This window comes from Ammodytes marinus, assembly GCF_949987685.1.
Source record: "Ammodytes marinus genome assembly, chromosome: 14".
NCBI lineage: Eukaryota > Metazoa > Chordata > Actinopteri > Uranoscopiformes > Ammodytidae > Ammodytes > Ammodytes marinus.
The window spans coordinates 19,818,897-19,836,506 of record NC_137218.1 but is presented as its reverse complement, the minus strand read 5'-3'; the positions used below and the strand labels follow the sequence as shown (position 1 = coordinate 19,836,506).

General features: G+C 41.8%; 1 protein-coding gene across 1 annotated transcript in view; it reads left to right on the top strand.

Moving 5' to 3' along the window:
- LOC307260937 (RNA-binding protein Musashi homolog 2) overlaps positions 1–17,610 on the top strand; it is a 249,681-nt gene that overhangs the window by 170,669 nt on the left and 61,402 nt on the right. Inside the window, exon 8 of the mRNA XM_080041331.1 lies at positions 14,195–14,277. Coding sequence (XP_079897457.1) covers positions 14,195–14,277 — 83 coding nt within the window. The remainder of the gene's footprint in view (positions 1–14,194; positions 14,278–17,610) is intronic.

The window sequence follows — 17,610 nt, the reverse complement described above, 5'->3', positions numbered from 1 at the left end:
TCAAAATCGGTGGGAACCTCCTCATGATTCAGTGTTCATACGCAGCCTAGGCTCTGTAGACTGGTATGTAAACAAAGGTAATGTAAACAAAGGGGCCCGTCAGAGCTCATAAATTGTCTGTTTAAAGAGCCTGGGCTGTGGTTGAACACTGGATTTCACTGATTTTGTACAAAAAGGGATTTTTTACAAAATGCGTTCTCAAAAATCGCTGACTACACCTTTTTAAATGTTTCAAAATAGCAGCATGTACATGTACTTATCATCACTGGTCAAAATGTGTCTTTTAGTGTCTTGGATCCGAGGCTGTGTTGTCCTGTGTGCAGCATTAGAAGTGAACAAAAGGATGTCTTTGTCTGGGTGGTCCGCGTCTCATAAAAAGCTCATCCTCATCTGCATGTAGAACATCTCGGCAGCCTCCCGGAGCTGTGAGAGACGGTGGGTTTGTTATGACTCCATAAGGTTGGCCCTATGCGTAGTATGCTAATAGGAGAGCACGACCTCTCTCTTTTACCCTTCCTCAGGTGTTCCTTTGTGGGGAGCCGACATAAAAGATGAGCACAAATCAATGTGATGAATAACTTGGACAAAATAAGCTGTTGTTATGGCCGTTCTGCGGAGCCTTTCTCCTCATCCATGCTAATCACTGTCCATAGGCCCTGATGAAAGGATACGCTCGAGTTATGAAGACACTGCGCTGTGTTCTGTTTATCGTTTGACTATATACCCAATTATAGTGCAAGTAAGCAATTAAACCAAGCAGGGATGTTGTGAACAGATTCTGTCTGCAATTGAACTCTGCCGCCGTACTTTGAGCACCCCCCACAGCTCTTTTGTGCAGGCGTGTCGTGTGTGTGTGTGTGTGTGTGTGTGTGTGTGTGTGTGTGTGTGTGTGTGTGTGTGTGTGTGTGTGTGTGTGTGTGTGTGTGTGTGTGTGTGTGTGTGTGTGTGTGTGTGTGTGTGTGTGTGTGTGTGTGTGTGTGTGTGTGTGTGTGTGTGTGTGTGTGTGTGTGTGTGTGTTGAGTGTGAGTCATCTGATGAACGAGGGGTGTTCGTGAGGAAGCGAAGCCTGCCTTGATTACAAGGGTCAATAGTACCAGAATGACATCATCACGCATTCTTGATGAGTGCATGATGTCATGATTTGAGCTCTGCTGTGTGTGTGTGTGTGAGAGAGAGAGAGAGAGAGAGGGGGAGATATAGAGTGTATGAACAGTGCTCTTCCATTTTCTTCACCGTAAGACTATAACGGCATCGGCAAGGTAAACACAAGTGGCAGTTCCGCCTCTAAGCATTTGGCTCACTCAATGAAAGCAATCTCTACTAAATGGTAATGGGCCTCAGCAAAGTGGCATCATCAGTGTTCTTCATTTCAGATGAACTGCTACTGTCTCACACATTTGAATACACCCCATGCTTAAATATTAATAACAATCTGGCCATGCAAGCAATGAGAGTTGCCCTAATGCACTTAAAATCTATTTTACTTTGAAGACCCCCTTAAAAGTTATACAGTGCTTTAGAGAGCCTTGTTGTATACCAAAGGATGATTTTGATGTAATTTTTTTTTCAGTCCCTGAGGGTATCCCCCTGTAAAGGCTATTGTGGATAGGTGTTGACCTCCACAACATCCTGTCAGGTTTTCTGTTCGGACCACAAAAAAAACTATTCTTCGTGAACAAAACTTCTGAGTGATCTGCTTTGCTCATCCAACCGCATTCACTTGGCCGCCTATTATTCCCCTGTCTGGTTCTCCCCTTTACTTTCAACCTGGGATGAGAAATGCTAATTAAGTTTAATGAAATTGATATACGTATATCAATAGGTCAGAAAGACACAAAAGGTGCCTATCTGTTTCATTCATTCCGAGTCCCACGTTGCTTCACAATCTCAAAAGAGAATTCATCACGGTGCCTCAAAGGCCCCTTTTGGAAAAGGCTGCTGCCCCCGCGCCCACCGCCTCCTCCTTCTCCCCTGCATTGGTTGTTACTGTATGTGATAGAAATTGAGACATCTATTAAGCTGGCCCTATTGCTTTGGCACAAAGGAGTCTGACATTCTTGAATGAAGAATCCTCTAGTGGCTCAAAACCTTTGGATCTCATTACACCCTCGTACTCCATTTGTACTAAAGAAATTCTATCAATGTGAGCAATTATGTTCCAGGTTGGTTTTGCACACATTTTCTCACTCATAATCTCACCGCTTGTCTTGCAGCCGGGCTTGCGTGCTTGCTTTTTTCTTTTCTCACCCTCACCCAGTGTTTACCTAACGTAGCGGCCTCTTTATCGGCAGCTACTTACACTGTGTGTGTACAGCATATGAGATGCGCCGGCTGTCTTAGTCCAAGCAAATACAATATGTCTTCAGGCGAGTGCAGTGGCATCCCGAAGAGATGGAGGGGGATAACAGTGGCTAAAGCCGAGGAGCTCCTCTCACTCACTCTCTCAGCGGTGGTGTCAGTTTTTTCCAGCATGGCCTCGTTGCTCTGCTTCTGTGTGTGTGTGTCTGTGTGTGTGTGTCTGTGTGTGTGTGTCTGTGTGTGAGATTGTGTGTATTTGCGCTATGGATATTAGCCAGCAGAATTGGATTACTCCAGAAGAGAGAACATTAATTTTTCCATCACCTTATCGTAGATAGAGGTCCCTTCATCGATTAGGTGAGGTTCACAGTAACCTTTTTTTATCAGCACTGTCAAACTAAATTTCAGTGAGGCCACCTTGAGAAATTAAACAAAAGATGAGCGGAGGATATTTTCTAATTTGCTCACAAAGCAAAGATAAAGTCTGACCATATGGACCTACCAGCCCGTACTGTAGACTTGATGTTGTCATGCGGCCGTCCACCCAGTTCCAAATTATATTTGGTCTAATGACACATTAATTTGCTTCTTTTTCACACCCCTGCTGCTCATGAATTGGTGGTGAATCATGATGCTGCCAGTGTCAGTCAACTCTCTGTATTTTGGCTGTTTGCAGTCAACCATATTTCGGATAAGGTCTATGTAACCTCATTTTGGATGGGTTCTACCTTTCCTTCTTGTCTCTCTTGGATGTATTTACTTTTGGTTTGGTTAGGTTGAGGTTCCCCCAATAGGCCTGTAGTGTATTGAATCCATATATTTGGAACCTTGAAAGACCTTGGTAATTAATCATCAAACTAAAAATGCCTGTGAATGAAATGTACAAGTGCTCCAAAACAAAGCCAGCTGAAGTTACAGTCTGTTTTGTGTTTCAAAGTAGTGTCTAACATTCCATGGAAACAGCAACATCTGTGCTGCTTCCTGAATGTTACTGGACTATGATGTTGATTTAATGCTGTAGGGCCCAATGGTTGTAAACACACCGAGCGCCGAGGGAAGGTCCGTCGTGAAATATTATAAATAGAGTCAGAAAGAAAAGTTACAGAGAGGGGAAAACAAATGAGGAAGCAGGTTTTTCCCTTTCCCCAAATGGAATGAACTTATTGGGAACCAGAAACCATGTGGTGTTCTCATGACCTAATTGCCACAAAAGTTACTGTATTAGTCCCTGATAAAGTGTCATGTGTTGACCTCTGTGTTATTATTCTAAATCTAAGGAACCATTACTTGACGGCTTTAGTTTCCCAGCACAATCACCACCAGGGCAAAGTGCATCTAAGTGCTTTTTGTCCATACATTTGCACTTCACTATCTGCAAAAGGGTTAGAGGGCACAGTGGAATATGTTGTGATTCATCATTAACCTCTCAGCCAGTGATGCTAATACATTAACCATGCCAGTTACAGCGGTGCAGGGCAGAAATGGCTCACCAAATGGCCAGGAACGTCCAATCAAACTTCTCCAGATAAGGAAATCCTTTTGCTTTTCAAGGTGCATGTTGGTTAGCAAGTAGAATCTTATCAACTCTACTTGAAGACCACATATGTGTACTTCTACTCTTCATTTCAGAGGTAAATTTAGTCATTACTCAAATGTCCTCTGCTATGACTTGTTTCTTGTTTTGAAACTATGTTATCTTCATCCTAATCAGCTACAACATCAAATACAGGTATCCCTAAACACAATTGTAATGAGTAAACCAATTCTGCTGGACTGTCTCTTTAAGCCTTACCTTTCAAAAAGCCCAGTCTGCCTAGATTGGCCCGGAATCTTACTGCAGGTTTGAATCTAACTGCCAGTTCAGGGGTATCTGGGGGTGTTCTTATCATAAGTGTTGGTAGTGCTAAGTTGAATTAGTAATGGGGGGGGGGGGGTGTCTTGTGACGTCATAAGGGGAGAGAAAACCTGACCTGGGGTTTTTTGAACACAGGTTTCCAAAAAGGTGGAGATGGAGAAAAGGAGAGAGGTCTTTTTCTCATTCTTTGGGAGTGTCTAGTCATAACAGGGGGGACCCACATTCATTTAAAAACTAAAACATGAAAAGTGTATTTTGCATCATAGGTGACCTTTAAGGAGGTTGGCCAGTCATCAGGTCAGCTGTGGGTGCTTTACAAATAGACACAGGTTGTTTGCTCAAATTTCACTTTTGTTGCCTATTACTTCTATAGTAGTTATACTAGTGTACTGTTTGAAAAATAATCAAAGTAAAGTTATTTTTATATATTTTTTTCAATATAATTCTTTTTTTCTTTCCCTTCTTCATCAAGTGCTCTGTTTAGCTCTTTAAGGCTTTGCAGCTTTTGGGCCTGCTGTCTGGTGTGCTGGTGAGTAGAAGGGTAGTAGTTAGTCACCTTCCTTATATGGATAATTGCTTCCATTCAGTTGTTGCTGGAGCTTGCCTTGTGATCAAATGGGATGAGAGAGTTTCACACGTATGCCTATCATGTTTGGCACACTAATTAGGGTCTTCCTTAGAGTTCGAGAGAGGGTTTGAAAGTGTAAGCGGTGAGACAGAGCTGCTTTCATTTCACAGGCGTACACACTGTGTTGCTGCTGCTGTGACGCCTAACAACTGACCACACACACACACACACTACAACTGGACGTGTATTGACAACCCAGATTTGTGTTCGAATTTACGGCTATGGATTAAGTAAGACAAGCATTGCTGAAGGTACCAATAAAATATTGTGTAAATAGAGCACACATAAAATCAATGACTCTGTAGAAGTACGTGTTACTTTTGTCATATGTTTTCTACAAACGTGTGTGTCCGTGTGTTGTGTGTGTTTGTATGGAGATGGGGGGTGGGTGGGGGGGGTGTCTCTTTAAGTAGGACAGTAGAAATTGATGGCCAACTCTAAAAGCTGACCTACATAGAGGCACAGACAAACTAGGTCCCTCACTATGCATGCTGAGCCCAGTTGCTCTCTACTGAAAAAATGCAGAGGAAGCAAGCATATTGTATGTTGCTGTAATCATTTAGTAAGAGCACACACAGTAGATCCATCCATCCAGTTTTGAAAGCCTCGCTGTCAACACTGGTTTTTACATTAGGTGGATATATGCAAATGTAGCCCATACATATAGGCTGCAAGGTAATAAGAATAGAATGCTACATTGTACTCTGGTATAATATGCTTTTTATACATTTGAAGAAAGACTACTTTTTCCTTTCTTCAAGATTTTCTTTATTCCAAACCTATTTTCTATTTTGAATTTGCAGAAATTAAGATGTATTTACAAATTGTAACTGATGGACCGGAATTTCAGAAGAAGAAAAAAATCCCCAAACAAGTGGTTCTGCACTAACAAGTACAATCTCACTGGGGCGTCATTAAATGAGGAAGGCCAAACATGGAGAAAACAACAATCACATTCAAATCTAATTACATCAATTTACAATCACACTGTTTTCTGTCTAATTGTTCCCTGTCCTGATGCTTCATTCTATGCTGCTATTAAAAGCCCCTTTGTGACACATCTCAGTAATCAGTAACGAGATGTCTTTTAAAGTGTTGCCTCAACTAATAAGTTCCAGCATTTTGAAAGCCCTAGAGTTGCCGCTTTACACTAACAAAAACAAACACTGGTGTGGATTCTGGGTCCAATTTCAATCCAGTTATTCAACCACCTGATGCTTGCTCATAAAGCCGCATCCACAAAAATGATTACCTTAATGTTTGGGTCAAATTGAGGGTTGACATACTGCACCCATGTGCAGACCAAACCCAAAGAGAGATTTGTCTTGGTGAGTTCCCAAGAGCTGTTATTGCAATTGCACACCTATTCAAAGTGTTTTATTGTATTTGGCATATTTTCTTTTTTTCATTTTCTTTTCACTCTCCATCATCATTTTACCAAGAGGTTGTCAGCATTTGTGGAGTACTCTGGCTGTGCCACTACATTACAGCAAAGGCTGATGGCCCATTTGATTAATATTGAGGCTAACAGGCCTTCACTAGATGAGTCACACACTCATAACCTAGTAAGTGGACGAGCCAGTGTTCATTAACAGTATTCCATATGACCTTAACCCTTTTAATTGTCACTCACCTAGATAATTATGCTGAACATGAAACTGCTTTCAGTAGTCAACTGAAACAAAAACATGTAACATGGATAGGTAGCTGTTTTACAAACAGCTTTTCCTGCAAGCAGTCATTAGATATTTCCCACTTCTTTCGTGTTTCCCCTTCCACGTATTGTAATCTCTCCTTTGTTTACCTGCTGACGTTCCCTGGCTCTCATTACCACTGCTTTGCACCTTAACATGATGGTCTGCCATATATGCACACATGTTAGCAGATATTTGAAAGAGCATGTTTCCTAAGAAAGCTCTGAATACGAATTTTGGAACCAGTTTTTCCAATTCTGAACCTCACCCAAAACATATCCCTGAACACAATACATTACAAGGAAAACAATGTTTTTATGTTGTTTTGATGTTATCTTATTTATTTATTTTTCCCTCTGTGACTGTGTTTCTATCATTCTATGTTGTTATCTCTATGTTATCCAAAAGTAAACAAAACCTGTTCTTTTGTTTATTCAATGTCAGAAACCTTTTTATCAAAGGGACTGTGCATTCCCATGTTGTGACAGGGCTGACAAGATGGTCCTTGAAATATGTACTGGTGGACACTTCTTATACAGTGATATGATATATCTGACCATGAATGCCATATTTATTGAGTATGTGTGGAATAACTCAACTGAGACCCAGTAAATTATATGAGTTGACGGTTTTGTGCTTGCATTTGTGTATGACAGAAGCCCCCTTTTTATTCTAAATTCAAAAAAGGACACAACACCCACTTCTCTCAGGAGGAGAGACCTCAGCTGTCAGCTCTAGGCCAAGTGTTAACTCATTTGTGCAAATCCAAATGTTTCTCGCATATTAGCATGTCAATTGAGTCCCATATGAACAGTTCCTGTATTTATCTACTGCATTTTGTGCTCTCTTTTCTAGAAAATCGTATCTGAATCAGTAGAAAACATACGTTGTTTCCAAACCTATAATAGTGAAATGTGAATTGGAGTAGAAAACTGTAATAAAGCTTATTTAACAGTCTAAATCATGGGCTTTACCAGAGAATACCATTCCAACAGCACCACATATAAGGCTAAAGTCTTAGTTTTGACATAAATAGTGACAAATGGAAATCTAAGCATAAACAACACTATTGGGTCTCTGTCACTGTGCAGCGCAGTCAGCGCTAACATTAGCTACCTCAGCTCTTATCTCTGGTTTAATATGAACCATGGTACATCATACTATAGCAGTTAAAATCACCATGATAGGAGCAGTCTCGCCAAGAGTGTTCTTTTTCACATTATTACAGCATTTGCCCATCCACGACTATGGTTACCAGGACAAATTATTCCATAAACAAAAAACTATACATAATATGTGTGTTGTTTGGGTTAATCCAGAGACTTACATGATTAAATAAATATATTTGTTCACACTGGCTGTGGGCTCAGGAGAGAGCTTCCCTCCCTTGCTTTTCCTTCTTTCTCATTTTGTTCCATTACTGTCTTTCTGCCCAACAATTAACTTGACTTCTTGCTCCCTAAGAGGGTCGATTATTACACCATTTTTCACAAACTGACTTTGAATCAAATATCACCCATTTTCCAACTTTGTTTTGCTTTTAACTTCAACCGGATCCCTATACTCTTTAAAGTCTCAATCCTGATTCTTCAATGTAGTGCTCACACAGCCAATTTAGTTTACAATTAAAGAGGAATTTTTCTAATGCACCAGAGATTTGTCAGTGGTTTTCAGACGGTCCTTAAATGAAGAAAGCAGCAGCATGTGAAGATGTTGCCTTCTCTTTTTCCCTGCTACATTTGCCCCTGTGAGGTTAGAGAGTTCATGGCGTTAACTGCATTAAACAGGAGATTAACGGCCAGGGCTCTGGGTCTCTGGTAATAGCAGAAGGAAATCCTGATCAAAGGCCTCTAACTGTGCCTTGGGTGTTCGGACTGCCTCTGCCTGCTTTACTGCATTACAAGAAGCTAGGGTGCTTAGAGACTGGGGGCACACAGTAAGACAGACAGACAGACAGACAGACAGACAGACAGACAGACAGACAGACAGACAGACAGACAGACAGACAGACAGACAGACAGACAGACAGACAGACAGACAGACAGACAGACAGGCAGACAGGCAGTGCAGGAGAGCCCTCTGTACAATTATACTCTTGATTGGACAGGAGAAGGTTTGATTATGCATGATTTGGGCAGGAGAAGGGAATTATTAGAGTGAGCAGTTATAGGTGCAGGTAGGATGCTCTTATGACTTAGCAGCTAAGTGAACTTGTACAGGTATGTGCTTGTGTATGTGTGTTTATGTGGACATGCCTGTGTATACTGTGTCTGTGCATGTGTGCAATGCCCGTAGGGACATGGCTGACACTTTCTCCTTGTGCCCCACCTACTCACTCTGTGTTGACTGGACTGGTAGTCAGAACAGGCTCCTCTAATTAGATGCTGTTTTAATCTGGAGCACTACTGTATAAAGTCATTAATATTCACATTAATGGGTTATTGGCTATTTAAGAAACTGCAGCAACCAAATAATACTGAACAGTTTTACCGTCCCAAATTAGAGTTACAATAAAACAAATTTGTTTATGTAATGCATTTTTTTTGCTTAAGTAACAATGTTTGGAATTTTTTTTTTGAGTGGTTGGGGCCTGTAATATGCAAGTGTGTGAGCAAGCATGTGTTTATGTGTAAAATGTAGCCAAATGGTGAGATCCAGCCAGTGTCAGTATGGAAAAACGCCTTTTCTTTTTAGTGCTTATACCATTGCCCCAGAAAGGTGTGAGTAATGCATACCAGGTTTATGCACTATGTCTGATAATACATATAGGCTTTACATTCGCTCACATAAGCTCATGGTGGTATATTTAGCTGCAGCCGTCAGGGAGTTGCAGCGTCCTTAACTCTGCCTCACAGTCTCATGTTCTCACAACAATAAGCTGAAGGTAACAATAAGCCTCCTCCTACAGCAGCTTCTACTTCCTCATATTCATTTTCAAATAAACAGCTCTAAAGATAAGACAAGTTACCAACATACAACTCTGGTTTAAACGTATGTGTTTGAATTTGGCTATTTGAAATTTAGAAAATAAATGAATATCTGTGTTGTTTTGAGTATCACATTCAGAATCAGAAATACTTTAGTCGATGCCCAGGGAGTGACAATATGGGAAAGTGCAATGGAACCCGTTTCAATAGACTTTACATTGTTGGTTAGCACGTGAGAGAATGCCGCTAAGTTAAAGCTGCAACGCAACTTTTACAACCCATGTCAACTCCGCTGCTTCAACTTTTCTGGCATAATATATTTTTTTTCTCAGGTATGGGGGTCGGGGGGGGTGGTGGAGAAGAAACCTGGACTGAGTGTGAAATAAATAGCGAGTTTGATGATGATTCTGGTGAAAGGCTGTGAAAAGTAGGCTCCCTGCTGAGGGTGTGGAGCGAGATGAGATGAGGCCAAGCGCAGTTTTCCCGCTAATAAGTGTGAGCGAGTTCAGCCAAAGAGGGCCTCAGCCAGTATAGCCACACTACCACACAACACCTATTATCGGCTGTCCTATATACCCAGACATCCATGTGTTTCCATTTACAGGGGTATTGTTTAAGCCGTTGGAAAAAGGTTCTTCATTGTGAGTGCCGTTGACACCTCTCTCCTTGTGTCTGTCAGCGTTGACAAGTCTGTAATAGTCTTGTGGAGGTCAGCCTCCTGCCATGGTGTGTGTGTGTGTGTGTGTGTGTGTGTGTGTGTGTGTGTGTGTGTGTGTGTGTGTGTGTGTGTGTGTGTGTGTGTGTGTGTGTGTGTGTGTGTGTGTGTGTGTGTGTGTGTGTGTGTGTGTGTGTGTGTGTGTGTGTGTGTGTGTGTGTGTGTGTGTGTGTGTGTGTGTGTGTGTGTGTGTGTGTGTGTGTGGTAGGTAGGAAGAGAACGGGCCGCAATACAAGAGGACAATCACTGCTCTCTGCTGACAAGCTAGCCGCGGAAGGAGAAATGTTGGTGCTATTTGGTGTCCTGTAATTATCCGTAAAGGTCTGTAAAATGGGGATAGTAGAGCAAAAAAAAAAAAACTGCACAGCAATGGCTGGGTCGAATGTGTTCAGACACTCCTCCGAGAACTGTCCCAAGATAGCCTGTGCTGAGGAAAAGAAATTGTGACGTGTGTTCTGTGTGGGTTTTTTTTTCTGTAGCTGACATGTTTCAATTGCGGTTCACGCCATTGCAAAAACCTTAGTTTTTGTTCGTTTAAACAAATCCAGTCACGGGTGGATAGGCGCAGCTGGTGGTTTATCTGGTGGTAGGGCGATGTGATTTGGTGTGGTGTGGTGTGGTGTGGTGTGGTGTGGCTTTGGCCCTGACCCACAGTGGACATAATGGTGCGGTGAGAAAATGTCCTGTCAGTTGATGGAGGAGCTGCCAGTAGCAAGCCGGGGAAGGAGTGTGGCGAAAGGGGGGGTGGGCATGTGTGTTAACCTCTTTCCTTGTCACTTTTTTCTGTCTCCATCCAACCACCCACCCTTCATCTCCACCATCTCTCCTTTCTTTCCCTTTCCTCCCTCGTTCCCCCCCCCCCTCCCTCCCCCCCAGACTCCACTCCTTCTACCTACACACTCCTCTCCGTGACAAATTACTGCTGGCGGTTGATTTGTTGGTTGTCAAAAGTGCTCCTGTCGTTGGCATGAAGGTGGGGTGAGCAGGAGAGCATCCCCCCTCCCCTTTCCCCCCTTATTCTGCCTGTCGTCATCACCAGTCTCCCCACACACACACGCACATACACACACACACACACACACACACACACACACACATACACACACCTTGCTGCACATGTGTGTGTCGCCACAACTCAGTGTTGAGATGTCTCAGTTCGAAATTGATATTCTGTCTCCTACGATGTCATCAGATTAGATGTTGTCCATGTTTAATCAGCTCACACATTAGGGTGTCCGAGCCTTTCTCTTTTTTGCCGAGGCCGTTTTGATTTGTTCTAGCCCTCGTGTCAGCGGCTTGCTTGAGGAAAACTCTTTTGTTATATATGGAGGAGGAGCAGAAAAAGGAACAATGAGAGATAAAGTGAGAGATAAAGACTTTTATGACAGAACTATAAACGCCAGTATTTGGTGATAAGTTGGCTGCTAAGCAGACGCTCCCTAACAAAGAAATGTGAAAGTATTTGTCTGGATGATCATCTGATGAATTGATACAATAAGCTGCTTAGGAGACTTATGTAGTATAGTAGTACACCTCATTGTGCCACTTCTGCATGGCTGTGAACTTGAAGACGCTTAAGCAGCTAAATATTTACCAATATGCATACAGCAGGGGTTTTTATATTGGGATTTTAGAATGATATGAATAACATGGCTAACATATGATTCATAAACTATGGGAATTGGCTTTCCCAGCAATTCAAACAACATATTTAACGATTGTCGTGCTATGGAAACAGTCATTATGACCTGACAAATAAAGGTATTTTATCACATTGATTAAAAAGAATCCTTGGAATCCAATACTGCCATAAAGCAGTCCTGTTCATTGATTTGCGACATAGCCAGCAATGGACAAACACAGCCACAGATATTGAGGGAAACACGATTTCAGCATAAACTAAATAGCAGTTGAAGTAATTCTATAATCAGCAGAAAAATTATAGCTGTTTATTTTGAAAGATGAGTAATCGCTTTAACAATCATGTAAAGATCACCTATTGTGCAAAATAAACGTTTTCATGTTTTTCTTAACATTAATATGGGTCCCAGGTATGACTAGAGACTCAATAAGTATGAGAAAAAAAACCCTCTCTCATTTTCTCTACGTCCACCTTTCTGCAAACCTGTGTTCTCTCAGCCATGCCCACCTTATCTACATAAAATACACCCACCTGTGATAAGCACAACCCCCGGATACCACTGAATCTAACCAGCATTTAGATTAAAACCAGCAGTTAAATTCAGGACCAATCAGAGCAGACTGGGCTTTTTTGGAAGTCAGAAATTAAAGAGACAGGCTCGGAAATGGTGCTTTTCAGACAGAGGCTGAAAAGAGGAGATTCAGTAATGGCACTGTGAGAAATATAAAGGTTTATTTGGACACTTCACTGAAAACAAACACAAATTAAATGTGTTTAACCTGAAAATGAGCCTGTTATCTGACCTTTTAAACCAAAACACCTAGAATGAGTGTTGTGTTTCACCTTCCGTACAGTAACGTCACATATTATTTGCTTTTCGCAGTTTTATATCATTGTTATCAAGCCTGTTGTTGAGCTTCTTTTTTTTTCGCAATGTTCTAGCATTTTATAGAAAATACAATTGATTGGTTCATTCAAAAATTGATGATGAGAATGATGAAGCAATAATTGTAGCCCCTTGGTATATAAACAGCAGTCCACAATCTGTTTTGTTTTGGAAAAACCTTGGGATGCAGAAATGTGCTGGTATGTGAACGTGTGCACATGTGCGGCATACTCGGCTATTAACAGCTTTCCCCTCCTGTCTGTGACCTTGAGATTTGTCCCGTGAAGGGGATGATGACTGTGAGCTGATGCCTGAGCACGGGGATTTGTCTTGACTTGTATGAACAGGACTATATATTTGCCGTTTATTTTCGGCTCTATCAACAAGTAATATTTGAACGGTTGTGTCCCATTAGTGTATCAGTCCCTTTTTCCCCGTTCGGTAGGTGACTGTTTTTACCATATAACCTGACATTCCCTGATAATACATTGCCGGCGCCGACTGACTGTGGAGTGTGTGTGTGTGTGTGTGTGTGTGTGTGTGTGTGTGTGTGTGTGTGTGTGTGTGTGTGTGTGTGTGTGTGTGTGTGTGTGTGTGTGTGTGTGTGTGTGTGTGTGTGTGTGTGTGTGTGTGTGTGTGTGTGTGTGTGTGTGTGTGTGTGTGTGTGTGTGTGTGTGTTAGTCAGATGACGTGTTGTCTGCGCGGTGACAGCTGGTTTAGGTTCAATCTGAGGTGATTTTACTTCATCGTCTGCTGTTTGCTGTTTCTGAAAAGAAACTCATCTCCTTTTCAGTTGCCACTTGCTGCTTCATTCACTAAATGTTTCTCTTTTTGTGCAGTTGCAGAAAGTAATAGAATATCAGTTTTCCTTTTCAACCCTGGCTATATAGAAGCCAGATTGTTATTGTGCTTTGCCGTCAAAACACGGGAGGGGAGAGCAGCATTGCAATCTACTTGTGTTCGAAAAAGTCTGAAACCATCTTGTCTCTCTTGTCTTTGTGTTAAAAGGGAGGAGGTTAAGCTTTTATCCTATAAATATGGCATGAAAATCCCACTGTCAACGACGCATTCATGCAGAGGCCCTCGCATTAACATAAAAACGAGCGGCTTGTTACACAGTCAGATTTCAATAAAATAAAAATAAAGAACACAAAATGCAATTTAATGAAATTCAGATGCTGGGGCCCCAGCTCCCTGAATCTCATTAAAGGAGCTTTGTGCTGTTTTTTTTTTCTCTTTTCCATCTTGTCTTTGTAAGAAGAGGTCCTCGAGTGCCCTTAATAATGTGGCAGATTTCATCATATTCCTGATTTAAAGAGGACAATGTCTGTCTTGTTCACTTGTTCTCCCTCCATGCCCAAGCCAATCTCCACAGATGTACTCGTTCTGGATCTGGTCTACTAATAATATTCCATCTCGTGGTGCATTTTCTTTTAGTTTCAGAGAGTTTTGTTAAGGCTCTCCACTAACTCGTTCTCCCTCTCTCCCTCTCTCTCTCTCTCTCCCTGACCCCCCCCCCCCCCCTTTCTCTGTTTTTCTCTCTGCATAGGATTCGGTTTCATAACATTTGAGAGTGAAGACATCGTAGAGAAAGTCTGTGAAATTCATTTTCATGAAATCAATAACAAAATGGTAAGTCCACTCATTTTTATTTAATTTTATTTTCAATTCCAGGTGGGCGTTGAAGGATTAATATTTGATTTCTACTTTTCCCCCCCAGTATTAATAGCGGCCAGGAGTGTGTGTGTGTCTGTGTGTTCATGTTCATATGCATGGGCTAGAACACACACACATACACACACACACACACACACACACACACACACACACTCTGTGGGTCTCAGGGATGGGGAAAGCAGTGGTGTGTGTACTGCCCACACACCGTGAAATTGTGTGGCTGAGTTCTGCCTGTCAGGCTGAGGGACGGGAGAGTGGAGCCTGTCCCTCTCTCTGAATCCCCCCATCACACACACACACACACACACACAACACACACACACACACACACACACACACACACACACACACACACACACACACACACGCAGGTGGTGGAGCTGTCCGGGGATGCAACAGGAAAAGCTACTGGCAGAGGCAGAGTTCATTAGTTAGGGATTAACACCTTCCGCAGAGGCCCAGTGACGCTGGTTTTTATTTACACCAGTAACACGCTCATTCCCGGAGCACCCTACAGAGTGCACTGGACGTTTTTCCTAAGCCGTCGCGTCACTTATGATAATCGACAGGAAGCGACGTCAATGTAGCCAGTGTGACATTAGGGTCCCTCCTTCACCCACTGCCACCCCTGAAGGCCTCTTGAGGGACCCTGCATCATTTGAGCGCTTCTGTGGATTGTGATTGACTGCAGGGAATACTTGTCTTACTGCCGGGCTCCCTCCCTCTCTTCTCAGTGTGCGTCTTCACTCCACCCCTCCCTCCCTCCCTCCACCACAAGCCTTTCTCCAGGAAAAAGTGACTTGCTGGCTGGCTGTCTGACTGACAGGACCAGTGTAGTAGAACCATGTTCAACCAGGGACTAGCCCAGGTCACATGTGACCCCGGTATACATCCCTCTGTGTCTCTGCAATGCATCATGGTCCATGCTCCAGTACCGCAAACCAAAACAGGGGGAAAGTGAAAAAGAGTGTGACAGAAATAACTGTATGCGTACTGTATTCTGTCAGAGTCAATATGTCTCTGGTCCTTTAGACATGCAGGCAAAGCGCTCTGTGAACACACCAGTATCACACATCAACATGAAGCACTAATGCACACGCCAAAGCATCTATTTATGCAAACGATGCAAAACAATTGCTGAACGTTTTTTCAATTCCTGTTTTGCCAAAACTATTTTATAACCTATCTTTACCGGCCTAACCTACCCTGAACAGTGGGTTACATCGCAAAAATAGTAAATAAGACATGTTTCCGAAAAATCCTCATCTCTCGAGCACCTTTCTAAAAAATAAAAATAAACATTCTGTGACACTCTCCTACTTTCACAATGCAGAGAAATGAGCCTTGTTTATGTTCACGTTCACAGCCTATTCGTAAGAAGTTCTAATTGGATAATAATTGGATTGTAAACAGAATTGCTCATTTGGAATTTGCATTTGCTTAATAAATAGTTGGCCGTGTTAATGTTGTCAATAAAGAAGTCAACAGTCTAAGTTTATAAAATCATTTGTTGTATTCATTTTCTCTGGCTGTTTTCACAGCACACAAACAATTAAATATGGCGTTTGAATCAGTGATAAAGAAAAAAAACACGTAAACTATTTGGGTTTTTTTTACAAAGTAATAACACAAAATAAAGCAGTCACTCAAATTGTTTTGTCAGTAATCAACAAATGGCCAAATAAAACAAACAAAAAGATCAAACATTGCTAATAATTGTTGGCAGTTGGTTTTCGGCCTCAATGGAAACTTACAACAAAGGCTCAACTCGTTCTTGTTGTATTGATGAAAGGTGCTAAAGCCTGTGCTTTGTACCACGTAGCACTTTAAACATGAAACAGGCTTCCAGAGCATGCCTTTATCAAACTGATTTTATTGGAGAAAAGAGCACATACACACACACATGTACAGATTCAGCGTTAATATGTGTCCGTCCACCGTAGATTGTCCAGATGCTAAAAAACATTTGCTCAAGTAAAACCATTGTCCCATTATCACTGTTGCACAAACTAAAAAAAAAGAGCCAGGGGAATCTCTGGCAGTTCCATTCCACCAGAAAATATAACTTAATAATAAACAGAGGAGGAGATGTCTTGTCCCAAACAATTTTTTTCTACATTATTGGAGCATGTATAAAGTACTTACCATAAGTATAGCTCCAAACCTTCACACAATCCCCAGCAGCAAATGTTCTTAAGGCTACCCTGCTGTTTCTACTTTTCTCAAAATAAGCACTTTACCTTAGCACATTTTGTAACATAATAACACCACTGGCCTTCAAATATATTCTCTTTGTGCATAGGTTAGAATTGTACCTCCCAATCATGCATTGCGAACGCAATCATTATTATTATCAGAGGGAGATTGTATAGAAAGGAATTTATAGAAATAAGTGAAATAATACTAGGTTCTGTTTATTCGCCTCTGCTGTTGTATCTTGCTAGATTCACAAAAGCCGCCTTGACTTATCTTCTAACAGTCGTTGTACACACACTGACCTGCTGATGTTTCACAGTCATGGCAGTTACTATAATTTTTATCAATGTTTAGCAAAGCCCTTGCTATTGAAGGGCTATTTAAAATGTTAAATAATAAGCCTGGAAGTTTCCTTGCACTTTTCTGATGTTTCTCATGGCTTTAACCAGAAAATGCATCAACCGTTGGGTTTATGGCAAAATAAAATCAGTATTCCTACTAACTGTGTACTTACTCATAAAAGAAAATGAAACTTAAGAGAAACACATCACCCATCTAGGAGTCCCAGAAAACCATAACAAAAAAAGATTGTTGAGGTGGCATAGCGTGAAAGGACAGGGCAAGGGTCAGTTTTCTGAGGCTTTTGCCACCTTTTATATGGGTCCCTCTTGGAAACACCTACTGTATATTACATTTCCTACGATGCAAGGAAATAAGTGTGTCCCTCATATCTCCTACAAAGTGCTGACATCTTGGAATCTCGGCAAAGAGAGATAGAAAAAAGAAAGTGTGGAAGAGTGTGTTAAGAGCATTTTTCAAAGACACTTCAGGCTTTACCTTAGTACTCCCACAGACGAGAGCACTGGTTATCCACAGTGAGTCTGAAGCACCGGCACACAAAATAAAAAATGCCTCCCTGTCTTCTTCCCTTTATGAAGTACTATACAGAAATAGACCTCATCCATCCTCCCCGCGAGTGTTATCTAAGACGGGGTCTTGAATAATTGATGGCGGACAGAAATTCCACCCCACTTGGGAGGGTTGTGTGGCTGTACAGGGCACCCCCACCTTCTCCTTTCCCTTTCCGCCCCC